This window comes from Lytechinus variegatus, chromosome 7 (genome assembly GCF_018143015.1).
Source record: "Lytechinus variegatus isolate NC3 chromosome 7, Lvar_3.0, whole genome shotgun sequence".
In the NCBI taxonomy this organism is placed as follows: domain Eukaryota; kingdom Metazoa; phylum Echinodermata; class Echinoidea; order Temnopleuroida; family Toxopneustidae; genus Lytechinus; species Lytechinus variegatus.
This window is the reverse complement of record NC_054746.1, coordinates 25,611,044-25,637,813: the sequence shown is the minus strand read 5'-3', so window position 1 is coordinate 25,637,813 and position 26,770 is coordinate 25,611,044. Positions and strand designations below refer to the sequence as shown.

General features: G+C 36.4%; 1 protein-coding gene across 1 annotated transcript; it reads right to left on the bottom strand.

Annotated features, from left to right (window-relative positions):
- Window positions 1-17,738: 17,738 nt before the first annotated feature.
- Window positions 17,739-26,770, bottom strand: LOC121418844 (myosin-2 heavy chain-like). Its single transcript, XM_041613026.1, has 7 exons — window positions 26,518-26,770; window positions 23,776-24,733; window positions 23,232-23,405; window positions 22,330-22,410; window positions 21,865-21,938; window positions 20,917-21,073; window positions 17,739-20,015 (listed from the first exon to the last, which is right to left on the bottom strand). The coding sequence occupies exons 2-7, from the start codon at window positions 24,607-24,609 to the stop codon at window positions 19,476-19,478; spliced, it is 1,860 nt and encodes a 619-aa protein (XP_041468960.1). The 5' UTR covers window positions 24,610-24,733; window positions 26,518-26,770; the 3' UTR covers window positions 17,739-19,475.

Below are 26,770 nucleotides of genomic sequence, written 5' to 3'. Positions count from 1 at the left end.
CAACCCGGCCATGCGCTCAATTTTCTGACTATTAGTTATTCACCGGGATTGTAAAAACACAAGTGTAATCTATAAATGGTTTATTATCAGATCTCAAATTAAAAGGGAACAGAGCAACAAGACAAAAAAGATGTGCACCGCCAAAATAGACCAAACCACAACTAGTATACAGACTAGAAATATCTAGACATTAAAATAAGGGGGAGGGGTAGTAGGATCTTAAATTGATCCAGTTAGAATAGTAGGCATTATGAATGTGTGTTGGTAATTTATTCCTCTGACCATGTTGAATTGGGGCAGAAACAGAGAAGGCTAGATCAGTGGCGCATGAAGGAAAAAACGGAGCCCGGTCGGGGCAGTGGTAAAATCGTGCCCCTAGAGAGAGAAAGAGGGGGGTACACTTTTAACACATTACCAGTCATTTCCAACTGCATTTAAGCAGTGAAGGTCGGGGAAATCTAATTGTTTCAGTATTTCTATTTCTACTGTAAAGTTGGATGGGGATGAATAATATTTCTTACATACTATATACTCTTTAAAAGAAAGAAGTGCTTATTTAGCATTTGAAGGACAAGTCCACCCCAAATGAAATACAACAAGCATAACACTGACAATTTCATCAAAATCTGATGTAAATAAGAAAGTTATGACATTTTTTTATTTCACAAAACTGTTATATGCATATGCTGGTCCGCTGTATGCAAATGAATAAACTGGGGCCCGTTTCTCAACACCGTCATAAGTCTAACTTCTTGACTAAATCATAGATAGTGAGCTACTTGTTGACTCACCATTTCACGAAGCCCTCTTTTCCAAGATCAGGTACAACAACCTCACTAAATATTTATAAAAAAAAACTGTTGGTAAAACGCCACAAAACCATTCATTTTGAAATAGTAAAATGATTTAATCGATAAAGATTCTACCACGTCAGGCCATAATCTGAACTCGTATTCGTTGTTTTCAGACCCCTATTAACAGTTGGATAAATTATATCTCTAATTTGTGCATCTAATTTGTCGAATATCGTATGTTTTGGTATTAATGATTAAAAATGTTTCGTTAAACTATATTGTGATGACGTTTGGAATCGTAAAATACCGTATAATTATCATCATTTTACAAAGAAAACCGTTATGGTTTACTTTCGTAAAGTAAAAAAAATGGATATTCCGGGGGTCCACAAGACATTTTTTAGTCATGAAATGAATTATTCATAATTTAATTTTCTCTGCAATCGAATGCTCCAGTCTTCATGGTCTATATGCATGATGCATAATTCACCTGTGCTATTATTTTGAAAAGATTTATTTCCCGATTCATCACAATATTTGCAATTTTGTCATCATTTTTCTTTTTGAAAATTATGCTATTTTGTGACTAAGGCTACGTCTCGTCTGCTCTTTTTATCCATAGTATCGACATCAAGATATTCTAGTTAGGAAGCCTTTCGAGAAACAGGTTTAGTAAGATTGGAACTAACTCCGTGGTTGGTGGATAAAGATATGACTAACTTGTCCATGTGTTGAGAAGCGGCCCCTGATGACGCCATCCACTCACTATGTTTTTTGTATTTAATATGTGAAATATGAAATATTCCAGTTCTCCCCTCACTTGTCATGTGAAAGAAAATTTGGTTCCTCTCTGAACATATGGAATTACAATTGTTTTAACATTTTGTGGTTCAATCAAGTTGGCCCTTTTGTCAAATTTGTATAAATTGAAATATTGTATAATTCAAATAACAAAAAATAAAAGAAATAATGAGTCAGGAACATCACTGACTCTCTCATTTACATGTAACTGACTTGTTTAAATATCTATTTCATGAAAAATAAGCAAAACTGAACTTGATGAATTTTTCAGCGTTGTGCTTGTTGGATTTTCCCTATTGATTAAAATAAACATTTATTTTTCTGGAGCTGACTTGATCTTTAAGAAGCATAATGTGACTGCACTTCGGAGTGCTGATTTATTAATGCAAATTTGAACTAGAAAAATATCAGCACTCCCAAGTTCAGTCACTGTACAAGCTCTATAAGTACTTAATTAGCATTTTATTTTTAGAGTACATACATCAGCCACGGTGACCGTAAATTATGTACACGCTAATTACTATCAGAAGCAGTGGCGAATGCAAGGGGGGTGGCACATCTGCGCCCCCCCCCCCTTGAGAGCCATAATCAAAAGTTGACGATGAATGAATAGTATTTATTTCGTATTAATTTATACTCTTCAAAAGAGAAGTGCTAATTAAGCATTTAAGGAGCATTTTATGTAGCGACTACACTTCGGAGTGCTGATTTATTAATGCAAATTTGAACTAGAAAAATATCACCACTCCCAAATACAGTAACTGTACAAGCTTTGTAAGTGCTTAATTGGCACCTCATACATCAGCCATCACCTTAAATTATGTACACTCTAATCTGTCATCGTGATATGATCAGAAGTGGCAGATCCAGGGTGGGGGGCACATCCGGCCCACCCCTCCCCCTTTCAATCGAAATTTTTAATGTAGATATGCCGTTCTTACACAAGTGTGCCCTCCCCCTTTGAAAGTTCGCAGCATGTATTTTTAGTGGGAATATATGTCGTTCACAATAAGGACCCTTTTTTTGGCTTGTCAGATCGTATGTGGACGAAATGAGCTTTAATTAATTTTTGTTGAAAACCTTTTTTTTTACTTGTCAAAGTTTGTGTGGACGAAATGCCCCCCCCCCCTCCCTTTTAGTAAATCCTGGATCCGCCCCTGATCAGAAGGAAGATATATGCAAAACAATCCTTGCATGTGTTCTGATATTAAAAAAATGAAATGCTGACTTCTTCCATTTTCTTTTATATCATTTTAACCACAACATCTCTTTTCATAACAGTATATTTTGTCAGATGGCCTGTCTTGGTGACTGAAAACAGAAATTATGTAAAATGGAATCTACCTTATAAGCTTATCACAGAAAGAGGATTTCCGGCTGAAGACGGTGACTAGATTTTTTTTTACATTTTTCCAAGAGTTATCTTCATTAATTGATTTCATTTTTACGGACGAATAAATAAATCAGGAATTATTATTGAGTATGAAAAAATACGCAAATTGTTTGCATGTCAAGTTGTCAACGTATTACAGAAAATGTTAGTTTGAAACATAATTTCTGTAGCGTATAACATAAAGTAAATACCTCGGAATATCTCAGCGCAAATGTTTGATTATAATACACAAGTGCAATGACTGCTAAGAAAGTTAACTGCAGATGACAGTGATGAAATAGTTACCGTGTATGTCTTCATTAGATCTGAAATTCTCCAGTCTGACAGTCTCAGTTCTTTCCATTTATTTCTTGTTATAGCTGTTGATTGTGCAATAAATTAGGCAATAAAGTTGCAGCGCCCTATTGAGAACGAATATTTTGTTGGTTTATTGCCATTTCGTCTACTGCCATTTTGTCCACTCACCACATGGTCTAGTGTCATTTCGTCTTGTCCACATTGTCCAATTACATTTTGTCAAATAGTAGTTGGTCTAATAACCATTTCGTCTATTATCATTTGGTATAATAGCCATTTGGTCTAATTGCACTTTGTACATTTTCATTACGTCTATTACCATTTAGTCCAATAGCTGACTGGTTAAAGACAAATGGCCTAATGACCAATTGGTCTACTTTAATTTCGTCTATGCTCCATTTGGTCTCACTGCAGTTGGTCCACTGTCACTTAGTCTAAACCCATTTCGTCTAAAAATCACTTGGTCTAATTTCCATTTGGTCTAATCACCAATAGGTCAAATTGCCATCTCGGCATATCATCATTTCGTCCAATATTCATTCCGTCTACAATCGTAAAGTCTATAACTACTAGTAGTTAATTTAGTATTATTATTTAGTGTTTAGTAGTTTTTAATTTACACCTGTTGTTTGGTTAATCTTTTATACAATTGAACACTTTCGTGCTCCATAACAATAATGTCCGTACGCAAGATAATGTATCTCATCGAACAGGCAATGCCAGCGCGGAGCACGATCTAGCGAAAATTTCTGATACGAAAGATTTAATATTTTCCTGGTCTTCACCTCATGTTTTATTTAGTTGTTTTCCTCCTCTTATTTTACCTCTTCCCTTTTCCTACTTTTCTCTCCTCTTTTTTTCCATTTTTTGTACTACTAATGGCTGTAATTATTACTATTATATTATATTACCATCCTTATTTATTACTATTAGTACTATCATAATATAGGGCCTATTATTACTATCATTATTTATCATTATTATCATTGTTATATGATGATGATGAATAATGATTATCATTTTAGGTGTGCAAAAAAGGATGGGAAATTCCAAGTCAAAGGACCCTATTTCAATGTTATAATTTTTAATCACTCCATCCCCCACCCTTGTGTGTGCGCGATGTGATAGAGAGATACAGTGGGGGGGGGGGGCTGTATCGTGGTACCGCATCATTCCATTTCTGATAGTAAGCCAAATTATCATCATGATGTCTTTATCATTTGTTTTATCTTTAATATTTTCCAGGTATAATCAAGAAGTCATTTCGCCGTACCCGCTCGAATAACGCAATGTATTTGTGTTTGACAGAATGGCTGTTGGACCAATTGACTATATTGGACGATTTTGGAATTGGAACAAATGGTTATTAGACGAACTGATTCCTGGACCTAATGGGTGGTGGACGAAATGATAATTAGACGAAATGGCAATTGGACGAATTAATAAGTAGACGATTTGGATATACGACCAACTGATATTAGCCGACATGGCTATTGGACTAAATGAGCATTGGACGAACTGATTAATGGACGAGTAAGCAGCCTAAATGGAATTAGACTAAATGGGTGTTAGACGAAATGGCTATTGGACGAAATGGGTGGTAATCGAAATGTTGGACGAAATGGCATTAGACAAAATGAAGGTAGACCAAGTGGTGAGTGGATGGGATGACAGTAGACGATTTGGCAATTTACCTAGTTTTTATAGCAAACATAAAAGTTTGGCAGCAACATACAGCGAAAAAATACCTTTTGGTGCAAAAGTTCTGCAAGTGGGCAAAGTAACATATTTTGTAGAACTGAATCCTAATTAATAAGAAATTTAAGTAAATTAATTTTCATTTTACTTATTCCTTTACCTGTTCATTTTCCTTTTATGTGCCTTCCCTTGCCATTTCTTTTTTATATATACATTTCCCTTATTATGCCCCCCTGAAAGTGGCGCCCGGGGCACGTGCCCCACATTAGATACGCTACTGTGCTCGATCATCATAAGTGGTATTTGTCCTGGGTCCTAGTGTTAGCTACATGGTTGCTGAAGAACGAAGTGGTGTGAGAGAGCTATAAGATACCCAAAGGATGCGGAAACCAATGTAGAACTATCGGTGAAGGAAGAGAAGTAAATGCATCGTATTTGTGTGTGGAGGTAGGCCCACTGATCTCTCCCCTATCTGGATGGGAACAATAACGCTGATTGGCCTATTCCGTGTTGAAGCACCGGAAGTTGGTACCTCCGCACGCCGAGTTCCCCCAAAAAAGCCAAAATCGGAGTAGAGTCTGGTTCACGGCAATCAGTGGCGGATCCAGAGGGGGGCGCCCCGGGCGCGCGCCCCCCCTATCTTCGCCGGATTTTTTTTTTTTTTTTGATGGTTATATTTACTGGATTGGTACAATGTAGTCAATTTCAAGGGCTAGATCTAGTCAAAACTATATTTTAACTTACGCTCATGGCCTTTGTGTTCGCACAAATGCACCTCTGTCATCATGGGTGTCGATCACGGGGGGGATGGGGGGGATATATCCCCCCCAATATTTCAAGTGGGGGGGATGGCCTGTATTATCATCCCCCTCAATAATTAAGGGTAGAAAAATTATAATAATGATGATGAAAAAAGTTTGATCATAATGATTATAGTATGCCATCAATCAGTGTGTTTTCCTTGCAGTTTGTGTATGTTGTTATTAAATAAAACATTCCTTTTCAGGACTATTAATCAGATGGGTCAGGTTCAAGATGAAAAATAATGAAATGTTTATGTATATGATATTTTTTAACACAAGACATAAGAGGACCCTAACGAAAAACAACTTTTGTTGATAGGATGTTTCATCCCACCAGTGGTGAATAAATTAATTTTGATAAATCAATTAATTCAAAAGGGTGGAAAAATAAACCGGAGTAAAAGGGTGGCAAGATAAATTGTATAAGGAATTACCATATAGCTATTACAGTAATAGCTCTATGGAATGACGGTAAGCCCGATGGCGCACGAGAAGCCACACAGTTTGTAATTTGTGCTAGTCTTAATTGGTCCGAATCTGCATTTTATCATCATACATTAAGAAGAAAAAAGATATTGCCAGTCGGGTTAGATTTAAGATAAGTTGTATACACAGAGGCGTCGATCGGGGGGGGGGGGGGAGGGGGAAAAGATATCGTTTTGCCTCCCCCCCCAATAATTCCGCATGTGCAACCAATGAAAATAGAATAAGATTGTAATGCTACACTGAAATCAGCAGGCGAGATTGAGATACCAACTCGATTTTCATTTAAAATCGTGCTCAAAATGTCTTCTTTTCAGATTGGAATATATAAATTTTCAGCTCGCGCTTCGCGCGCGCATGATTTCTGTACCAAAAACCCATACTTTTCATCATTAAATAGGTGAATAGAATGTCCCGTTTTCAGTTCTAAACCTCAAAAGAACTCCCGCTTCGATTTGCAATAATCTTTTGTTGGATATAATATATCTTGTTCTTTAGTAAAAGCGTCCATTAAACTTTCTTTTTTTCCAGATCGAAATATCAAAATTTTCTTCTAGATACTCATCTTAATCATTGATACCAAAAATGCTTAGAATATCAAGCTTTCAGGTCAGAATATAAAGGAATTTCAGCTCGCTCTCTAGTGAGATTCATACTGATCTATACTCCTCATGAGTTACTAAAAACAAACCTAAACAGGTAAATTTTTCCTGTTTTCATGTCATACTTAAAAATTTCAGCTCGCGCTTCGCGCTCGCATTGTTGGTGAGGGTGATATATATAAATAAATATACATATATGTATATGTGTGTATACATCATGCTCAATAAACAGATCACTATGTACATGGTCCAGACAATTTTTTGTAATTTTTTTCTTTCGTATTAGTTTAGATTAGGCTTACTTGTAACACAAATTGAATTTTCAGTACACTACAACAATGAAGGAATTTCCAAGAACTCCATGCATATCAACCACTCTCAAATTTCGTAACTTGTGATTTTAGTGGGGGTAATGTTGAAAGATCCCCATCCAAATGATCATTTGTGTCAATCATCCCCCAACCAAGAATACCGATCGACACCCATGTCTGTCATACTGCATTGCAATATGTAACAGGGGCGGATCCAGGATTTTGAAATAGGGGGGGCGCCAGCGGCGAGGGAGCGAAGCGACCGAGCGGGGGGAGGGTGTGGGAGGGGGGATACCCCCCTCCCACGGCAAAGACTTTTTCAAAAAATCATGTCCAAAAGTCGTATTTTGAGAGCACCTTTAGAAGAAAAATGCACACTTAAATCACTGTAACTTCATGACTAAAAGACACATACTGACTCATTTAGGAGCTGGTTTCCAGTCACACACCGTATAAGCGGTCATTCAAAACATACATTTGGCAAAGGCTCTTCACTTGCTTGCACGAAAGTATTTTTATTTAAGCTCTGTATTGCAAGCACTTTGTGGAAAAATTGTGAGGTAAAGAAGGATCACAGTTAAAACAGAGCTGATGTTTTCAATTATTGTTACTTTGAGTCTTGACATAGGACCGGGATGTTCTATAAGGACATTATGTCATCATAAGAAAATGATGACTATCTTCCTATTTCTCTTCCTAAGCATGAGAGCGCAAAATCTATTAATATTATGGCCTGAAAATTGGACATTTAAGCACTTTTGTAATTATGCATAAGATGCACGAGTTTAAAATCTAGCAATACGAGCGCAAATCGCGAGCAGAAATTTATGATTAATTGTCATCAAATGGTGATTTTAAGTAGTTTGTTTTAGAATTAATATTGAGATATACATAACTCACTAATCAAAATGCAAGCGTGCAGCGCTAGCTGATACGTTTTGACAATCTGACCTAAATAGGGATATTTTGAGAACTTCATGGAATACAGGAAAATAATAGGTACCTGACAAATCAAATTTTGCGAGCGCGCAGCGCAAGCAGAAATTGTTAATATTCAGACCATAAAACAGAATTTTTTTACACTTTTAAAAATCAATTGTGAATAAAACAAAATAATTAAAATTCAATTTCCCAGCTGAAATATGTTTTGTATATTGACTTCAGAATTTGATATTTTAAGGTCCATATTGAGCAAGATATCACCTAAAAGGCAATGCGAGCGCAAAGCGCGAGCGAAAATTTTATATCCCGACATGAAAGATTGAAAAAAAAAAAATTTCCAAGTCTTAATTCCCCTTATCTTATTTTATTCACTCATCTTCCTCCTCTTATGCTTGCCTTCCTTCTTTTCTCCTCTCTTTTCCTTTTTTCATTTTTCCTTCCTTTTCCCCTTTTTTTCTTTTTTTTGCTCCGCCAATAGGGGGGGGCCGGGCCCCTCGGGCCCCCCCCCCTGGATCCGCCTATGGTTGGGGCGCCCTGGATAATATGCCTCTGAATCTACCAGAAAGTGTAAAAGTTAGTTTACATTAAATACAAATATGTCTGACCTATACATTTCAGTGAAAACGTACATGACCAAGGCAGAATGATAATGCTGCGCACGTGGCGCCCGATACAGGGCTTCATCTTTGAGTGAAGAATAATCTCGGGGATAGACATCATTCGCATCGTTGACACTTTCTCTCGCGATCTGTTACTTACAATTTACATGTATTTGCCATAAAGACGGACAAACGCATGTTACAAAAAACACAAAATTTCGGGAAAAAATGATATCCAATCCAACATCTTCACACTGGTCACTGCACTGCAACTCCCGATTACAAGTGGTGCAACTTTCCAACCAATCGACTTGCGCGCCCTGGAATTCCGGAATTTACATATTGCAATGCAGTATGACAGACATGGGTGTCGATCGGTATTCTTGGTTGGGGGGGATGATTGACACAAATGATCATTTGGATGGGGATCTTTCAACATTACCCCCACTAAAATCACAAGTTACGAAATTTGAGAGTGGTTGATATGCATGGATTTCTTGGAAATTCCTTCATTGTTGTAGTGTACTGAAAATTCAATTTGTGTTACAAGTAAGCCTAATCTAAACTAATACGAAAGAAAAAAATTACAAAAAATTGTCTGGACCATGTACATAGTGATCTGTTTATTGAGCATGATGTATACACACATATACATATATGTATATTTATTTATATATATCACCCTCACCAACAATGCGAGCGCGAAGCGCGAGCTGAAATTTTTAAGTATGACATGAAAACAGGAAAAATTTACCTGTTTAGGTTTGTTTTTAGTAACTCATGAGGAGTATAGATCAGTATGAATCTCACTAGAGAGCGAGCTGAAATTCCTTTATATTCTGACCTGAAAGCTTGATATTCTAAGCATTTTTGGTATCAATGATTAAGATGAGTATCTAGAAGAAAATTTTGATATTTCGATCTGGAAAAAAAGAAAGTTTAATGGACGCTTTTACTAAAGAACAAGATATATTATATCCAACAAAAGATTATTGCAAATCGAAGCGGGAGTTCTTTTGAGGTTTAGAACTGAAAACGGGACATTCTATTCACCTATTTAATGATGAAAAGTATGGGTTTTTGGTACAGAAATCATGCGCGCGCGAAGCGCGAGCTGAAAATTTATATATTCCAATCTGAAAAGAAGACATTTTGAGCACGATTTTAAATGAAAATCGAGTTGGTATCTCAATCTCGCCTGCTGATTTCAGTGTAGCATTACAATCTTATTCTATTTTCATTGGTTGCACATGCGGAATTATTGGGGGGAGGCAAAACGATATCTTTTCCCCCTCCCCCCCCCCCGATCGACGCCTCTGTGTATACAACTGATCTTAAATCTAACCCGACTGGCAATATCTTTTTTCTTCTTAATGTATGATGATAAAATGCAGATTCGGACCAATTAAGACTAGCACAAATTACAAACTGTGTGGCTTCTCGTGCGCCATCGGGCTTACCGTCATTCCATAGAGCTATTACTGTAATAGCTATATGGTAATTCCTTATACAATTTATCTTGCCACCCTTTTACTCCGGTTTATTTTTCCACCCTTTTGAATTAATTGATTTATCAAAATTAATTTATTCACCACTGGTGGGATGAAACATCCTATCAACAAAAGTTGTTTTTCGTTAGGGTCCTCTTATGTCTTGTGTTAAAAAATATCATATACATAAACATTTCATTATTTTTCATCTTGAACCTGACCCATCTGATTAATAGTCCTGAAAAGGAATGTTTTATTTAATAACAACATACACAAACTGCAAGGAAAACACACTGATTGATGGCATACTATAATCATTATGATCAAACTTTTTTCATCATCATTATTATAATTTTTCTACCCTTAATTATTGAGGGGGATGATAATACAGGCCATCCCCCCCACTTGAAATATTGGGGGGGATATATCCCCCCCATCCCCCCCGTGATCGACACCCATGATGACAGAGGTGCATTTGTGCGAACACAAAGGCCATGAGCGTAAGTTAAAATATAGTTTTGACTAGATCTAGCCCTTGAAATTGACTACATTGTACCAATCCAGTAAATATAACCATCAAAAAAAAAAAAAAAATCCGGCGAAGATAGGGGGGGCGCGCGCCCGGGGCGCCCCCCTCTGGATCCGCCACTGTGTAAATTCCGGAATTCCAGGGCGCGCAAGTCGATTGGTTGGAAAGTTGCACCACTTGTAATCGGGAGTTGCAGTGCAGTGACCAGTGTGAAGATGTTGGATTGGATATCATTTTTTCCCGAAATTTTGTGTTTTTTGTAACATGCGTTTGTCCGTCTTTATGGCAAATACATGTAAATTGTAAGTAACAGATCGCGAGAGAAAGTGTCAACGATGCGAATGATGTCTATCCCCGAGATTATTCTTCACTCAAAGATGAAGCCCTGTATCGGGCGCCACGTGCGCAGCATTATCATTCTGCCTTGGTCATGTACGTTTTCACTGAAATGTATAGGTCAGACATATTTGTATTTAATGTAAACTAACTTTTACACTTTCTGGTAGATTCAGAGGCATATTATCCAGGGCGCCCCAACCATAGGCGGATCCAGGGGAAGGGGCCCGAGGGGCCCGGCCCCCCCCCCTATTGGCGGAGCAAAAAAAAGAAAAAAAGGGGAAAAGGAAGGAAAAATGAAAAAAGGAAAAGAGAGGAGAAAAGAAGGAAGGCAAGCATAAGAGGAGGAAGATGAGTGAATAAAATAAGATAAGGGGAATTAAGACTTGGAAATTTTTTTTTTTTCAATCTTTCATGTCGGGATATAAAATTTTCGCTCGCGCTTTGCGCTCGCATTGCCTTTTAGGTGATATCTTGCTCAATATGGACCTTAAAATATCAAATTCTGAAGTCAATATACAAAACATATTTCAGCTGGGAAATTGAATTTTAATTATTTTGTTTTATTCACAATTGATTTTTAAAAGTGTAAAAAAATTCTGTTTTATGGTCTGAATATTAACAATTTCTGCTTGCGCTGCGCGCTCGCAAAATTTGATTTGTCAGGTACCTATTATTTTCCTGTATTCCATGAAGTTCTCAAAATATCCCTATTTAGGTCAGATTGTCAAAACGTATCAGCTAGCGCTGCACGCTTGCATTTTGATTAGTGAGTTATGTATATCTCAATATTAATTCTAAAACAAACTACTTAAAATCACCATTTGATGACAATTAATCATAAATTTCTGCTCGCGATTTGCGCTCGTATTGCTAGATTTTAAACTCGTGCATCTTATGCATAATTACAAAAGTGCTTAAATGTCCAATTTTCAGGCCATAATATTAATAGATTTTGCGCTCTCAAGCTTAGGAAGAGAAATAGGAAGATAGTCATCATTTTCTTATGATGACATAATGTCCTTATAGAACATCCCGGTCCTATGTCAAGACTCAAAGTAACAATAATTGAAAACATCAGCTCTGTTTTAACTGTGATCCTTCTTTACCTCACAATTTTTCCACAAAGTGCTTGCAATACAGAGCTTAAATAAAAATACTTTCGTGCAAGCAAGTGAAGAGCCTTTGCCAAATGTATGTTTTGAATGACCGCTTATACGGTGTGTGACTGGAAACCAGCTCCTAAATGAGTCAGTATGTGTCTTTTAGTCATGAAGTTACAGTGATTTAAGTGTGCATTTTTCTTCTAAAGGTGCTCTCAAAATACGACTTTTGGACATGATTTTTTGAAAAAGTCTTTGCCGTGGGAGGGGGGTATCCCCCCTCCCACACCCTCCCCCCGCTCGGTCGCTTCGCTCCCTCGCCGCTGGCGCCCCCCCTATTTCAAAATCCTGGATCCGCCCCTGGCAATGGTGTCAATTCTTAAAGGGGAATCCAACCCAAATAAAAAATTGTTTTTATAAGGAAAAGAAAAATCAGACAAGTTGATAGGTGAAAGTTTGAACAATATTGGACAAACATCAAGAAAGTTATGAATTTTTAAATGTTGTAAATATTGGTAATCACTATACCCATGGAGACTTCAAATTGGCCGCATATGGGATGTCATTGTGATGTAAGGCAAGGACTATTCCTCCATGTACTCCAATACATATTTTGGCTAAAATGTCATTTTTCCCAAAAGTTTTATTTCAAATTATATTTTTCTTTCATGAGGACATAAAACAATATACCACCTGGGTTATATTTAGATTACTGCCCCAGGGGAATGGGTACTTAGGAGAAAACCACAAATCCCTGATAATAAAGTACATGGCCTATGAGAAAGTTGTCCTTGCCCCTTGTCATAATTTACTTACTGAGTTGCCAATTTGAAATCTACATAGTATTAGTGATCTTAATTTTAAAGCAGCTATAACTTTCTCATTGCTTGTCCGATTTCTTTCAAACTTTCACCATTCTGTTTAATTTATTTTTCTCCTTCCGACACAACATTTTTTGGCCAAGGCTGGATTCCCCTTTAATTATACTTACCAGATCAACTCTCATAACAGCAATTTTCAATGTGAATTTATAACTGATACAAAGTTTAAGATGTCGTCCTGTGCCACGTATAATTGCACTTATCGTGACGACAGTGGAAACAGAGAAAAGAGGATTACTTTTCACAGATAAGTCAATCTGGTGAACTGCATAGTTGTAGACTTTATGTAGTCCCATGTGTGGTAATTCTAATACCATGGTCACATTTGCTCTACGGCGGCCGTACGGCGAGTCGAAAACAGCCGTTTTATTTATGTTTATCCAAACCACCTATATTTAGCTGGTACAAAAATGTTTAAACGGCTGTTTTTGACTCGCCGTACGGCCGCCGTAGAACAAATGTGACCATGGTATTAATTACCAGAGCAAGTTTCCAAAACTTTATAACTCCAGGGGGAGGGGGTTATCGATTGTTGTGATTTCTCTGGAAGCATGATGAATTTAAACCATGATTCAAATAAATATTCAGTGTATTAATATTCACAAATGTTACCAAGTTTTATGAGTTTATCAGTCATGTTTGGACAGAAGAATATGACGAGACACGAAAATACTGACCGTGTAGCCTGTATTCTGAAACTTGACTTAAGTTAGAGACTGAAAATCTGCCGTTTCGGAGGAGTTAAAAAATGATTAATTATTTTATCTTTTATTTGTGAAAGGACAATAAAATTTACAAGCTAAAGGTACATGTACGGTAGAAATAGGACTTTAGGGGGCTTACACTTGTGGCATGTGAATTTGTGATATTTCTCTGTCAACAATAGATCGAATTATTTTTTCCAAGAACTCATTTTTTTAAAAAAGTACGTAAAAAAGACATTAAGCTACAGAGACTGATTTACAGACTTCAGAAATTTCACAGAACTTATTTTGAGATGCCGAATCTCTTCAAAGAAAAAAATGTCTCGGTGGAGCAAAAAAAGGGGGGGGATTATCAACCAGAAATTTAGGGGGAGACGCAAGAAAAATAACCTGACAAGCAAAAAAAAGGATATCAACCCAAAATTTAGGGAGGGATGCAAAAACAAAAGAAATAATCTGACAAGCATCAAAAAAATGTTATCAACCAGAATTTTAGGGCGGACCACAACGATTTTAGGGGGGTCCACCTGAATTTAGGGGCCCGGGATGCAGGAAAAAAAACTGACAAGCAAAAAGAACAAAAAAAGTTGTCAACATAAATTTTGGGGGGTCTGTCCCCCACCTAAAATTTAGGGGAACAGGATCCCCCCCCCCCCGCTTCCGCTGCCTATATGAACAAACTGGGTAGAGGATATTGAAGAGGGCTGGTCGATCGATGTGACAGAAGGAGAGAGAGAGAGAACGGGTCAAATCCACCTCAGAAAAATGTTGATTTGAATCAATAGAGAAAAATCAGACAAGCACAATGCTGAAAATTTCATTAAAATCGGATGTAAAATAAGAAAGTTATGACATTTCAAAGTTTCGCTTATTCAAAAAAAAATAGTGATATAAACGAGCCAGTTACATCCAAATGAGAGAGTCGATGATGTTACTCACTATTTCTTTTGTGTTTTATAGTTTGAATGATACAGTATTTCAATTTTTACGAATCTACAAATTACTAAATTATTAAATTCATCAAAAATGTTACATTTCCATTTATATTGCACATACACTTTACATTCAGTATGCCATAACTTTCATATTACAACCGATTTTGATGAAATTTTCAGTGTTATGCTTGTTGAATTTTTCTCTTTTTATTCAAATCAAGTTTTTGTTGGGGTGGACTTGTTCTTTAAAGGGCGAGTCCACCTCATGGAAACGATTATTTGAATAGAGAGAAAAAACACATAATAATGCTCAAAATTTAATCAAAATCATATGAAAGTTATATTTTTAAGTTTCACTTAAGCGATGAATTTTTCGGTGTTACGCTTGTTTTTTTTTTTTTTTTTTTTTTTTTGGGGGGGGTGGGGTGGACTTAAATTAAAGGGGGTTCAAGCCCAGTGTTATAAGCCTGCATAACCTAGAAAGTCCTCGCCATGTCGATCCTAAGATGTTATTTGGCAAACCTCCAAAATACCTCTAGACAAGTCAAGGATTTCATCCATTCTTCCTTAGGTGAGAAAAACACCAACCCGCCCTTAAAAATTATGTTTCCGAAATGTATACTGGGAAAGTACCATGGTTTCAAGAAAATTACGAATTCTGGCACCTTAAATATTTGAAGTTTTGTATGAAAAGCAATGAGTGCTTCAGTGTGCAGACAGCTAGCGTATCGCTCACAATGCACATGCTAATGGAGCGATCGCGTTCCTTTTGGGGGAACTGGTATGGCGGACAATAGAACTCGCGGGCTTCAAACAAAGGACCCTCCCCGCATATCCAGTTAGGGGAGAGATACTCTGTAGCAGTGGGTAGGCCTGGGTCCCGTCTTACAAAGAGTCGCTATTGGTCCGATCAACCACACCTATGGAAAGCCAGCAGAGACAACGTCTAAAATGCATATTTGCTCAAAATATATTCTAGATATTGATGTATATTCATAGATTTCATTGTTTTCTTGAAAATTCAGTGGGTTTCTATTTGCTTACAAAAGACACGGTCTAAACAATTTTCCTGTAGTAAAATTATGGCATTGGTGGATTTCCATATTACCGATGTGGATCGAGTCAATCGTAACTCTGTTTAAGACGGGTCCTGATTCCGATGATCGAGGTTAAAACGGATTAAATTTACCCCAATAAAGATCGAAAATAGATTAATTATCAATCTCTACTGTTCACGATGGACTAGGATCATTGTGTTGATTGCTATCATTTGGGCCGCTTTGACCATTTTGCTAAGTGTATGTAATTCAAATACGTAAGTAGCCCTATGTTGATATTCCAGCTGGAGATGGGGCTATATTAGAAAAGTTCATCTGATGTATAATTTACCCTGGCTCCAAATTCTGACTTGTTTTTGCAAACATTGCCAAAGTGTTTTATAATTCCGATGTAATTGATACACTGAACATTTTTAACAGTTTACAAAGCCGTGACCAAATTTTATTATGACGATGAGCATGATGAAAGCATAAACCTACACGGAACTTTAAAGACAATGCTTATTTCCAATTATTATTATTATTATTTTATAGACTATCAGACTCTATAACGAAGGCTTATAAACATACACCCTCGCACACACCCTGACACACTCGACTCCGATAAATTAAGATTCAATACTTTTGGACTTTAAATATTAATGTATATTACTACATTAATATACATCGTACATATACATAATAAACTTATATGTTCTATACATTTAAAACAATACGAATATATAATAAAATTGCGTTAGTATTATAGGGTGGTATTCTCATAAATCAAACCAGAGCCGGTCCATACTTGTAAAAATTATTCATCCACACTTTTATATAATGCTGGCGTTCATCATCCTCATTTGATATCAAGAACAAAGAAAACATACCGCTTAAAATTTCTGAATAATCTAATGTATAATCATTTTTTTTCTGATATTATTGAATTGTACTATTATTTTCCTTGAAGAAAAAAGTGTACAAGATTACCGTTCGGAACAGACACTTCATTAAAGCGTGGCAGACTCTACTTGGTTAATGCTTCCCCAAGAATATCGACCGTTGTCCGTCGAAGCATTTAATCCAAGAAGCATTTAATCCAAGAATCATTAAAATTTAAGAATACATATCATGTGAGATAATACAAATTAATGGCATCCAAGCAATATAAGTGGAGTCATTTCCGATATGATGTATTATGACACAAAATCAAGTGAGTATGGGCAGAATATGGAGAATTTTTGGTTAATATATTGCGACAGTTTTAACACATAAAATGTACTACAGGTAACATCATTAAACATTGCTTCCACATTCATGAATTTCATCGAGTATGGTAATAATAAACTATATTTCGAATGTAACATGAAATATCAGAGGATGCTCCATTTGATACTGTATGCTTGATTTATTTGCGTATTGTGAACATTTCACGAAGGCCTTTTCACACAAGTCATTCATCAACAGCTATCGCAATTCCTATCCAAAGTTCAAGGAATATCAGAGAGTCAAAAGGATATTGCAAAGAAGTTATGTCAATAGCAGTTACGGGCAGAGATACATGGCATCATGTTGTTCATGGAGGGGGGGGGGGTGGACCACTGAACTCTTCATTAGTCACATATAGATCACCCCCCACCCCCTTTCTTCCCGAACAAGTTCGATCGGGGCTTGAATCTATAGGCAAGTGAAGCAGTAATCGCGGAGCCTTTATTGCAGTTATGGAAATGATCAGGATATTGATAAATGCTGTCATCATCGCATATTTTTTAAAGCGAATAATGAAGGCTATATTCTACACAAGGTATACTAGTGGAATTTTCCTATGCTGCAAATTGTGTTTTAGAACTACTTGGGTATACAAATTCGCCTGCTTGATTCTTAATACTTATATCGATAAAATTATTGCAAACACATCAGTCGCTCAATGCATTATTGATATAAACCACTCAGAAATTTCGAAATGTAAGGTTTAGTGATGGATGTGTTTGACCATTTTGAAACAAATTATTGAGTGGCGGGGCGCAAAATTATCCGTTTCACCCAATACAATGCAAGTATGCGTGTATCTAGACTTTTCACTGAATTCCAATGGCTATAATCACGTCAACCGCTTAATATGCATTATTGATATAAACCACTCAGAAATTTCGAAATGTAAAGCATGGTGATTGACGAGTTTGACAATTTTGAAACTAATTGAGTGGAGCAAAATTATCCGCTTCACCCATTACAATGCAAGTATGCGTGTATCTAGACTTTTTCACTGAATTCCAATGGCTATAATCACGTCAACCGCTTAATATGCATTATTGATATAAACCACTCAGAAATTTCGAAATGTAAAGCATGGTGATTGACGAGTTTGACAATTTTGAAACAAATTGAGTGGAGCAAAATTACCCGCTTCACCCATTACAATGCAAGTATGCGTGTATCTAGACTTTTTCACTGAATTCCAATGGCTATAATTATAAAATACAGACTCATTTGGATTTTTTTATAGTTTCTTCATCACTATTGTTATCATTTTCATCACTGTTATATTATCATTAACATTTATTATCAGCTTCATCATACATCATCGTTTTTCATGGCGACTTATTCTTCTAAGTATCATCAATGACCAGGATGAATGATATTTATTTCTAAATACCGGCTAGGGTGCGCCCTCACAAGAGGCGCGCAGCCGTGTGCCACTGAGCACACAACTCTATTCTTTACGCTTACTCAAACTTGCGTGACGTTTTTCTTGTCTTAGATCCCATCTCAAAATTAAGTGTATTTGAGAAAAATGGGAACAATATCTTACAAACACAAAACCGTGTACAAAAACGTAAAAATTACTATAGGATTGTATTTTTTTGCATGGTCAACCCCCCCCCCCCCCCTTGAAAACTGTTCCGCGCCCCCTGGATTATCATATCGAAAGCGGAGGTAACTTTAACATAATAATCTATAAATATATGGCATATGACAGTTTGCATAAATTCACAAAAATGATAGCATGTTAATATTTACGGGAAAAATAGGTCATAATTATGACGTCACACACTCAATATTTACTGTGTTTAGGTCACAAAGAAGGTTTCTTATTGGTCATATTTGCCTTTCAAATCATCGTGCAATTTGTCATGATGATGATAAAATACGACACGACCATAAAAAATATGGCGACATCACTACGCTTATTTTTTGTGTATTGAATCGATGCTGTGCAATGCATCAACAACAATAATAAAAATTGTGACATCAATTAATACGACATCGGGATTTAGTGTTATTTGGAAAACAATGAAATGAAATTTTATTACGTCGATTGATATTCTAAATCCCGGTTCCACATGCAAAATGATTTAGTGAGATCCCTAATCAGTTATCATCTTTTATGTTTTTGAAATTGGAAAGTTTTGAGAATGAGAAAAATTCAGTTACATAAGAACGGTCTGAATGGGCTTAACATTTGGAAATCCTGAAAAGTGCAGTCAGAGTATTTGGAATTTACCCTTGTGTGAATTGGAGAATAATGAGCTTACGATGTACGCAACTATCACAATTTCGGACAGTTGATTCAGCTTCAAAACCAGTTGGCAATGGGTCCCGGCAATGGGTGATGAGTGGATGGATAGATATGACGTGACATTGTACCCCTGTACTCTTTTAGCGCACAATAAAAGATATTTTACCGTATATTCATATCTCCTTAAAGAAATCCAGGATAAAGTAGTAATTCCTAATCACATGAGAGCACACACAGAACTTTTCTCACTGTTCGATGAACCCAACGATGGAGACTTTCGCCTCTTAGTCCCTTCACCTGAAGCACCTGATGTCGATGGTTGGCAACCGTCCTCTCCCGACTGAGAATCCCCTGCGCTTCCTGACGCATGACTTCTCCTGACGTATTCCTCGTTCAATCCTTGCTCTTGCACACTGCTGACAGTTTTTGCTGATAATCTACTAGTCGACGGACTTCGCGTTGAAACCCCACTGTCCTTTCCCAACATTTTCCTTCTCAATGCCGCCTCTTGGTTAATACTGAGGTGATCTTTGCCTAACTGGCGTCGTGACGCCCGGTCCCTCTGAAGTTCTTCTATGCGGCTCTCAGCTGATGACGAGGCAACACTGGGACGGTGTCCGTTGATAGGGGGTAGAGAATGCTGGTTGAGATGGTTCTGTTTTGGACTACCTAGTTGACTGAGGGCAATCACTAATTGGTTCTCGAGTTGCTTGATTTTCTTTTCGTGGTTTTGTGTTTGGACCTTAGCCGAGTCAAGCTTAAGAGGCAAGTGTGTGAGATAAAACTGTTATTAGTTTATTATCCTTTATTAAGATAACTAGTATATGGTTCGGGAGCTTCCTGGCAATGATTTACTAGCTACTTATATTCGTATGATTTTTAAATCATGTTTGAGAAACAAAGTAAATATTTCATGATACAAATAACCTGATTATATTATTGACATTTTAAATAAAACATATTGATGCGTAATTTCGCAATGCAACCCTTCTTATTTATTTTCGACCCTTTATTCAAAGAAAGACTTTATGCTATATTTCTCCACAAATCATGTAATAGAAATACAAAATGCATAATACATAAATAATATAATACATGTATAGAAAATTTAAAAAATCAAATAAGCTCGATTTGCCTGGATCCATCAATATCTACAATAAACTTAATTTGTTGCATATTCATAATGCGCACTAATTCGTGTTGATATTTTAATTTCTTTTGTAATTATGAAAACGATAGATAACCTTTTAAACATCGAGTAGAAAATATATAATAATTATCATATAAATATGAAAATTATCAGTAGAATACTTTCCACCTAGTATGCCTAGTACGAAATCATTAAAAGATAACTTTAATTGTACTTTTAACAGTGTTTTTTTTTATGAACTAGAAATCGACGAGTGAAGGCGCATTCCAAAAATAAATGAGGAATAAATTCAGTGTGTTTTTGAACAAAAGGAACACAAAATTTGAATGTAATATACCAACAGTTTAATATACTTTACGGGGAGTGGGCTAGCACAATACCGATCAATAAAGGATAGATAAAGTATGATAAAATTTCACCTCGTCTTATCATCGTAGTTGAAATCAAATCTTCTTGAGTGTATATCTTATTCATATATCGCCCTATCTGTGTTTTATAAGAAAATTACCTGTATCTTCAGTGAATCCAGTTGCTTATGTAGGTTGGCATTTTCATCTTCGGTCCGTGCCAGGTCTGCCTGACATTTCAGTAGATTCTTTTTCAAGATATAGTCCTCTTGATCCGTGGTAGCTTTTGAGTAACTTGCATTCAGTGAAGTATCGGCTCTGTTTACATGAAATGAAAGACATCAAGTAGTGGTACTCATTCCAGACTCAACAAATAGTTTGGAATGCATTTCCATGGAATTCTTCATCCAATGTTCACGACACAATTTGGAACACATTATTTAGTTCAATTCAAATCATTCCAATTTCGTCTTTTTCTTCCCATTTCATTCCAAAATATCATTTGGCCACTTCGATCATAGGCATTTCTTTTAACAGTGCCTAAATGACCATAGTCTACCTATGATTCATTAGTATAATTCGCCCACTCTTATTCTGAATTAGTCAGTTAATAGAGGGCGTAGAAATGGTTTGGCAGCTTTCGATCTCATTTGAGTTTTCTTTGTGGTCCCACAGGCTTATATCTTGATTGAAGCATACAGCCATTTATGTATTATCATATTACCAGCAAAACATAGACAGTCAAGAGAAAATGAAGTTTGTACACTCTTAAAAAATGATATGTTAAATCAACATTTGAAAGGTTAGAGGAGTGACGACTTTGCGTAAAGGCTGAATCCAACATTTTAAGTGTTGCGTCAAATCATTTCAAGTGGTAAATGCAACATTTATAAAAACGTCCGACAAGTCCTTTCATTAAACGCTCGCCAGTACTCGCTGTTGTCATCATATGAAAATAATATCACGGATAGAGCGAAAAATCTGATACGAACAAAGATTGGTGTGATAGGGTCTAAAAGTTTCACCCCCATCCATCACCCCCCACCCAAAAAAAAACTGAATGAATTAATTGAACGTAATACTTTCAACAAATGGGCGTTTACACTTACTTCCGTTTTGAGGTGTCCGCAGTCTCCAATTGCTGCCTTTTTATTTCCAATTCATTCTGCCACGCATCAAGTTCCTTTATTAAGGATGGTAATAAACATGCAGTTCGAGCTATTGGTATTACTAATTCAAATTTGCTTTATTTCATTTTCACAGAACAAATCAAATTGTCGTATTACTATCATAGTCATCATCATCTTTATCCTTGTTATTGAATATAATTACGATTAGTATTATTATTATTTATTATCATTATAGTGGTATTATTACTGTGATTACCACTAATTGAATTTCGTTAATATCATTATTGCCATCATCGTCATTATCATTAACTTCATCATTTATAAGCGACATAATCTTATTATTTTTCTTCAATTTAAGAATCATCATAACAATCATCGTCATCATCATCGTCGTCATCACCCCTACTCTCATTTTTTTTGTACTTCAATATTTATCATACTTACATCATCTAATTTCGTAATGTCTCTCTCTTTGCTCTTACATAGCTCTTCTCGCATGTTGAGAAATCGCTCCGTTTCCTCGATCTATTGTGGACAAAAATAAATTTTAAAAAAGAATAAATCCTCAAACTCATGAGTTTTCTCGGTCCAATCTTCTGAGTTTCGTTCAGGTCTGATTTCCTTTTATAAAGAAAATAATGATCGAATTGCTTTTACTCATTTCTTTTCTACCATGGACAACCGTTTTATGTTCATCAGCGTGATTCATTTGCGTGTATCACATTGTTTTACACTGCAGATTGCGATTTCGGGGCACCATTTACTTTTATTCGTGTGTGTATGTTTCTGAATTAACCACTATAATAAATCGATATTTGTAATGCATTTACCGTACCCATTTGAATGTATTAATACATGTAAGGGGATAGGCTCTACATGTATCAATTAGTTATATCTTGTCTGAAACATTTACTCAATATTTGAAATCATCTACATGTCATTACAAATCTTTCCTTTTCAGTTTCCATGCTTGAGAGCAGTTGATGCACCTAAAGGGTTAGATGCGGTAGTCCCAAACAAACAGAAAAAGGGATACATAAAGAGGGGGTGGAAGAAACAATTAAAATGATAAAGATAATAGATAGTAGAAAAGAGAGGGCTTGGTCCTGGAAATATAAAAGAGAAAGATGCTGATTTTTATTTTACATTACAAAATAGTGTCACCTGTTAGTCTCCCCCATATACTTAGCGCCCTCACTGTTAGAAGGGAGATTGAACAATCAGAGAGGAATATATTGGAAAAGGAGGGAGAGAAATAGGCAGTCACGGAGAGCATAGAGAGGGGTGGGGGAAGGGCGGGGAGAAGATGAAAGAGGTACATATATAAAACATCAAAATGGTCTTACTTCTGTTTGTTGTTCGATGCAGTCTTTGAATCGCCTGTCGAGGTCGTCTTCGAGCTGTCCAAGATCACTGATGCGGGTACTGAGACTCTCATACTGCTCCTGTAGCTTTAGGGAACTCAATTCTTCCAAGTAATCCTTCCGGTGCTCACTCAGGTCTTGCTCATATTTACTTATCTGAAAAAAAAACAATCCACGTTAATCGCCAAATGAAACATTTAAGGGGCACCTTGCACAGATCTAGGGACACATGCCTGCCCCTCCCCCCCGGATTAAAAAAAATCATTTTGAATATAGATATGGAAGGGCTTGAAAAATCGTCTATAACTATGCTCTAAAAATTATTGTGACGCACTGTCGGAACAAACAAAAATACTGGATATAAAATCAATGAACAAAACTTTTTAACAAAATCAGAGCTGTATCAGCTGATAGTTGAGATGTTTCACTAAAATCTATTCTAATCTAAATATGTAAATTATGTACAAAGTAAACCTAAAGCTTTATTGTAGAATGAGACTAAAAATCAAATATACAGAAAACGTACCTCTTCTTGGAATTTAGTCCTGGTTTCATCTAATCTTTTCTTTAGCATCTCTTTTTCAATTCTGTACTGTGATTTTTGCCTCTCCAGTCGCCGATTCATGCGATCTGTCTTCTTGCTGTCACTTGTGTCCTGCTGCTTCTTGATGTTCACAAATTGTCCCTGGACGGCATGACTTTCTTTGGTCTTTGACACATCCAAATCGGTTGTAACCGGATGGTTATTTGAGCTTGTGGATGTAATATCCTTCTTTTCTTCAGTATGAACAGAATGTTTCACTGAGTCACTCTTCTGACTTTCTTCTATGGGAACATTACCATTATATTCAGTTCTACCTTCACTAGGACATTCTGCATGTTTAGTGTCAATTCCAGATGCATGCTGAATGGTCTCGTCAGTTGGGGTTACCTGGGAAACTTCCCCAACGACTGTCGAATCGTTTAAGGAATTGCCCAGGCTAAGTCCCGAATCATCTCCCGAAACAGTGTCTTTGGGTGAATGTTTGTGATGACGGGCCTTCGATCGTTTCTTTCTAATAGAGGAGGATACCACGATGTTTTCATTACATTCAGAGCTGTCCTCTCCGGATCCATCATGCCCTCCGCTGGTGGCTCCATGTTCAGAGTTAGGTTCACCTTCAGGATTGCTTCGACTTCGATGACGATGTCTTTTCTTTTTACGATGTTGACTGTTGTTCCTTTCGCTTTCGGTATTATCTCCGACTGGCATCGCCCTGATAGAACTATTCGTGTCACACACAGAGTCTTGACATGGTTCAGTTGGGTCGTTATTCACTTCATGTTCATTTATAATGGTTTCTGCAGGATTCCCCATCATGATTGTTCCATCAAATCAGCTATAGGACTACAGGGTCAAGAGGAGTGTTGACGGTTTTGCCGAACACCATGATGTCTAGTGTAGAACTTCTTCAAAATGGACCATCTGACATCTCCCGAGATTCCTGCAACAATTCAAAGTACAGTTTAATGTAAATTGTAGTCATGGAAGTGGTGTTGTTGTTGTTTAGGAAAACATGCATATATATATATAGTGATTGTCTTATATTATTGATCGGACTGTTGTGAATGATACTTTATTCGACGAAAATTCGTGAAACAAATTCCAACAATTGTTATTGATAAATGTACTCATTTGACTTCGCACCACATAAAACTGAAGAAACAGGTGTTATTAGTTTATAAGCAATTTGAAAAAGAATGAATTAAGAAGTCTAATGATATCCCCTCAAATCAACTCAGGGAACACATCCTCGGAGCACTTTATATTGACGCAGGCAAAATGTTTCGTTACTTTTTTATTTTTGAGTTGCTAAATTTGTTTATATTGGATGGTTGTATTCCCTTCTCTTTCAGTTTCGACCTTCCAATTTTGAGCAGCCCTTTCTCTTCTCATTCTTATTACCATTCTCACCTTCCTTCTCTCTTCTTTTCCCACCAAGCTCCCCTGTCTTTATGATATCATTCTTTCGTTCCCTCTCTCCTCCTTTCTCTCTCCCTCTCTCACACTTTCTCCCTCTCACTCACTCCAAATCTGTTTTATCGCCAATGTACTACATTTCATGATATGCTTTTATTGTATGAACAATTATATTAACTTAAGTAGCTATCGTGATGAAATAAAACTGGAAATGAATAAATAAAAATAAATAAACAAATATATTAATTCGGACGCGTAATCGTTAGTGACATCAATTCCTTTATATCTCCCAGGGGATTGTGAAATCGTGTGAGGCCACTACTCGGAATGAGGTTTGTTGATGAGAAAAAAATTGATATGAAAACGACCCTTTTTTCATGATACATAATAGATTAATTTACCTCTGTTCGTAAATATGAAACTGGTAAAATATCAAAGGAATTCCTATATGAACCCTTTTTTCAATGCACTGGCCGATGTAGGAGGTAGGGATGGATACGTGAATCTCACAGATGTAGTGACACGCCGAGTGTTCCATGTGGTGCAAATCCATTTAAACCAAAAAAATCATATTGTAACCTTTGATCTTTGTTTATCGAAAATTGTTTCGTTGCTGGTCAAATTTCAAGATCTAATGTCTTATATACAGCAGATATCCAACGTCATATCTAAATGACGTATGGACTGCAAACAAATCCACTGTCATAAACCTGCGTAAACTTGCGTACACGGTGACCTCCACTATCATAATATGTGACTTGTGGAATTAGAATTAACTAGATTAGAATAACAGTCTAGATGCAGGATCAATTCATCAATTAATTTGCCTTTTCAATCAACAGTACATTATGATCATCTTTGTATACATTGCAGATATGATAACAACGAATAAAAACATAATTAAATGGGACACGTACCCTTATAATATTCTATGTTGGTATAGTGAAATATGCATCAGTGGAAAATTCATATATGGATCAGGCCCATTATGATTTTTCGAATCATGAGTTATGAAACATTTGATATCTATATAGATGTATGGTACAGGGTTTTTAGGGTATAATCATGGACTAATTAACAACAAAATCCCTTTACTTCTCTTCCACTGAATGTTATGTATCACAATTACCTTAACTGTAGGATCGAGGCATAAGCTCGAACGAAGAAGAATCAGTATCTATAAATCACACTTTTTGCAACTATACATAAACTCTGTATGGACTTTAATCTTTCAGACAAAATATATATATTTGACGGTGCTTGATTTTTCTGTGTGGGACCTAGCCAATTAGTCAATTATCCGCTTACCTTGCTACATTGGACCACGATTCCGTTCGTTTAATATCAGACAAAACAGAAATATCCCATTTCTCCACATGTCATCTAAAATCAATGCAACATTATCTCTCGAATGAACAGTTTGCGATGGATGTCACTTTTAAATGAAATATAATATGTCATACTGCTTATTGTCCAATGTATTTTTAGGTTCTTCCAAAGCACAATCGATGTTCGTATACACAAACTACACAGCACACGCACTGGTTTTATTTTGTTCCAT

Excerpts from the sequence above, each read along its gene's own strand:
- LOC121418844 (XM_041613026.1), bottom strand. The coding sequence starts at position 24,609 with ATGATGGGGAATCCTGCAGAAACCATTATAAATGAACATGAAGTGAAT. Across the intron at positions 22,411-23,231 it reads GCATCGAACAACAAACAGAA|ATCGAGGAAACGGAGCGATT; the intron begins GTAAGACCATTT and ends TGTCCACAATAG. Across the intron at positions 21,074-21,864 it reads GCGGACACCTCAAAACGGAA|AGCCGATACTTCACTGAATG; the intron begins GTAAGTGTAAAC and ends TCATGTAAACAG.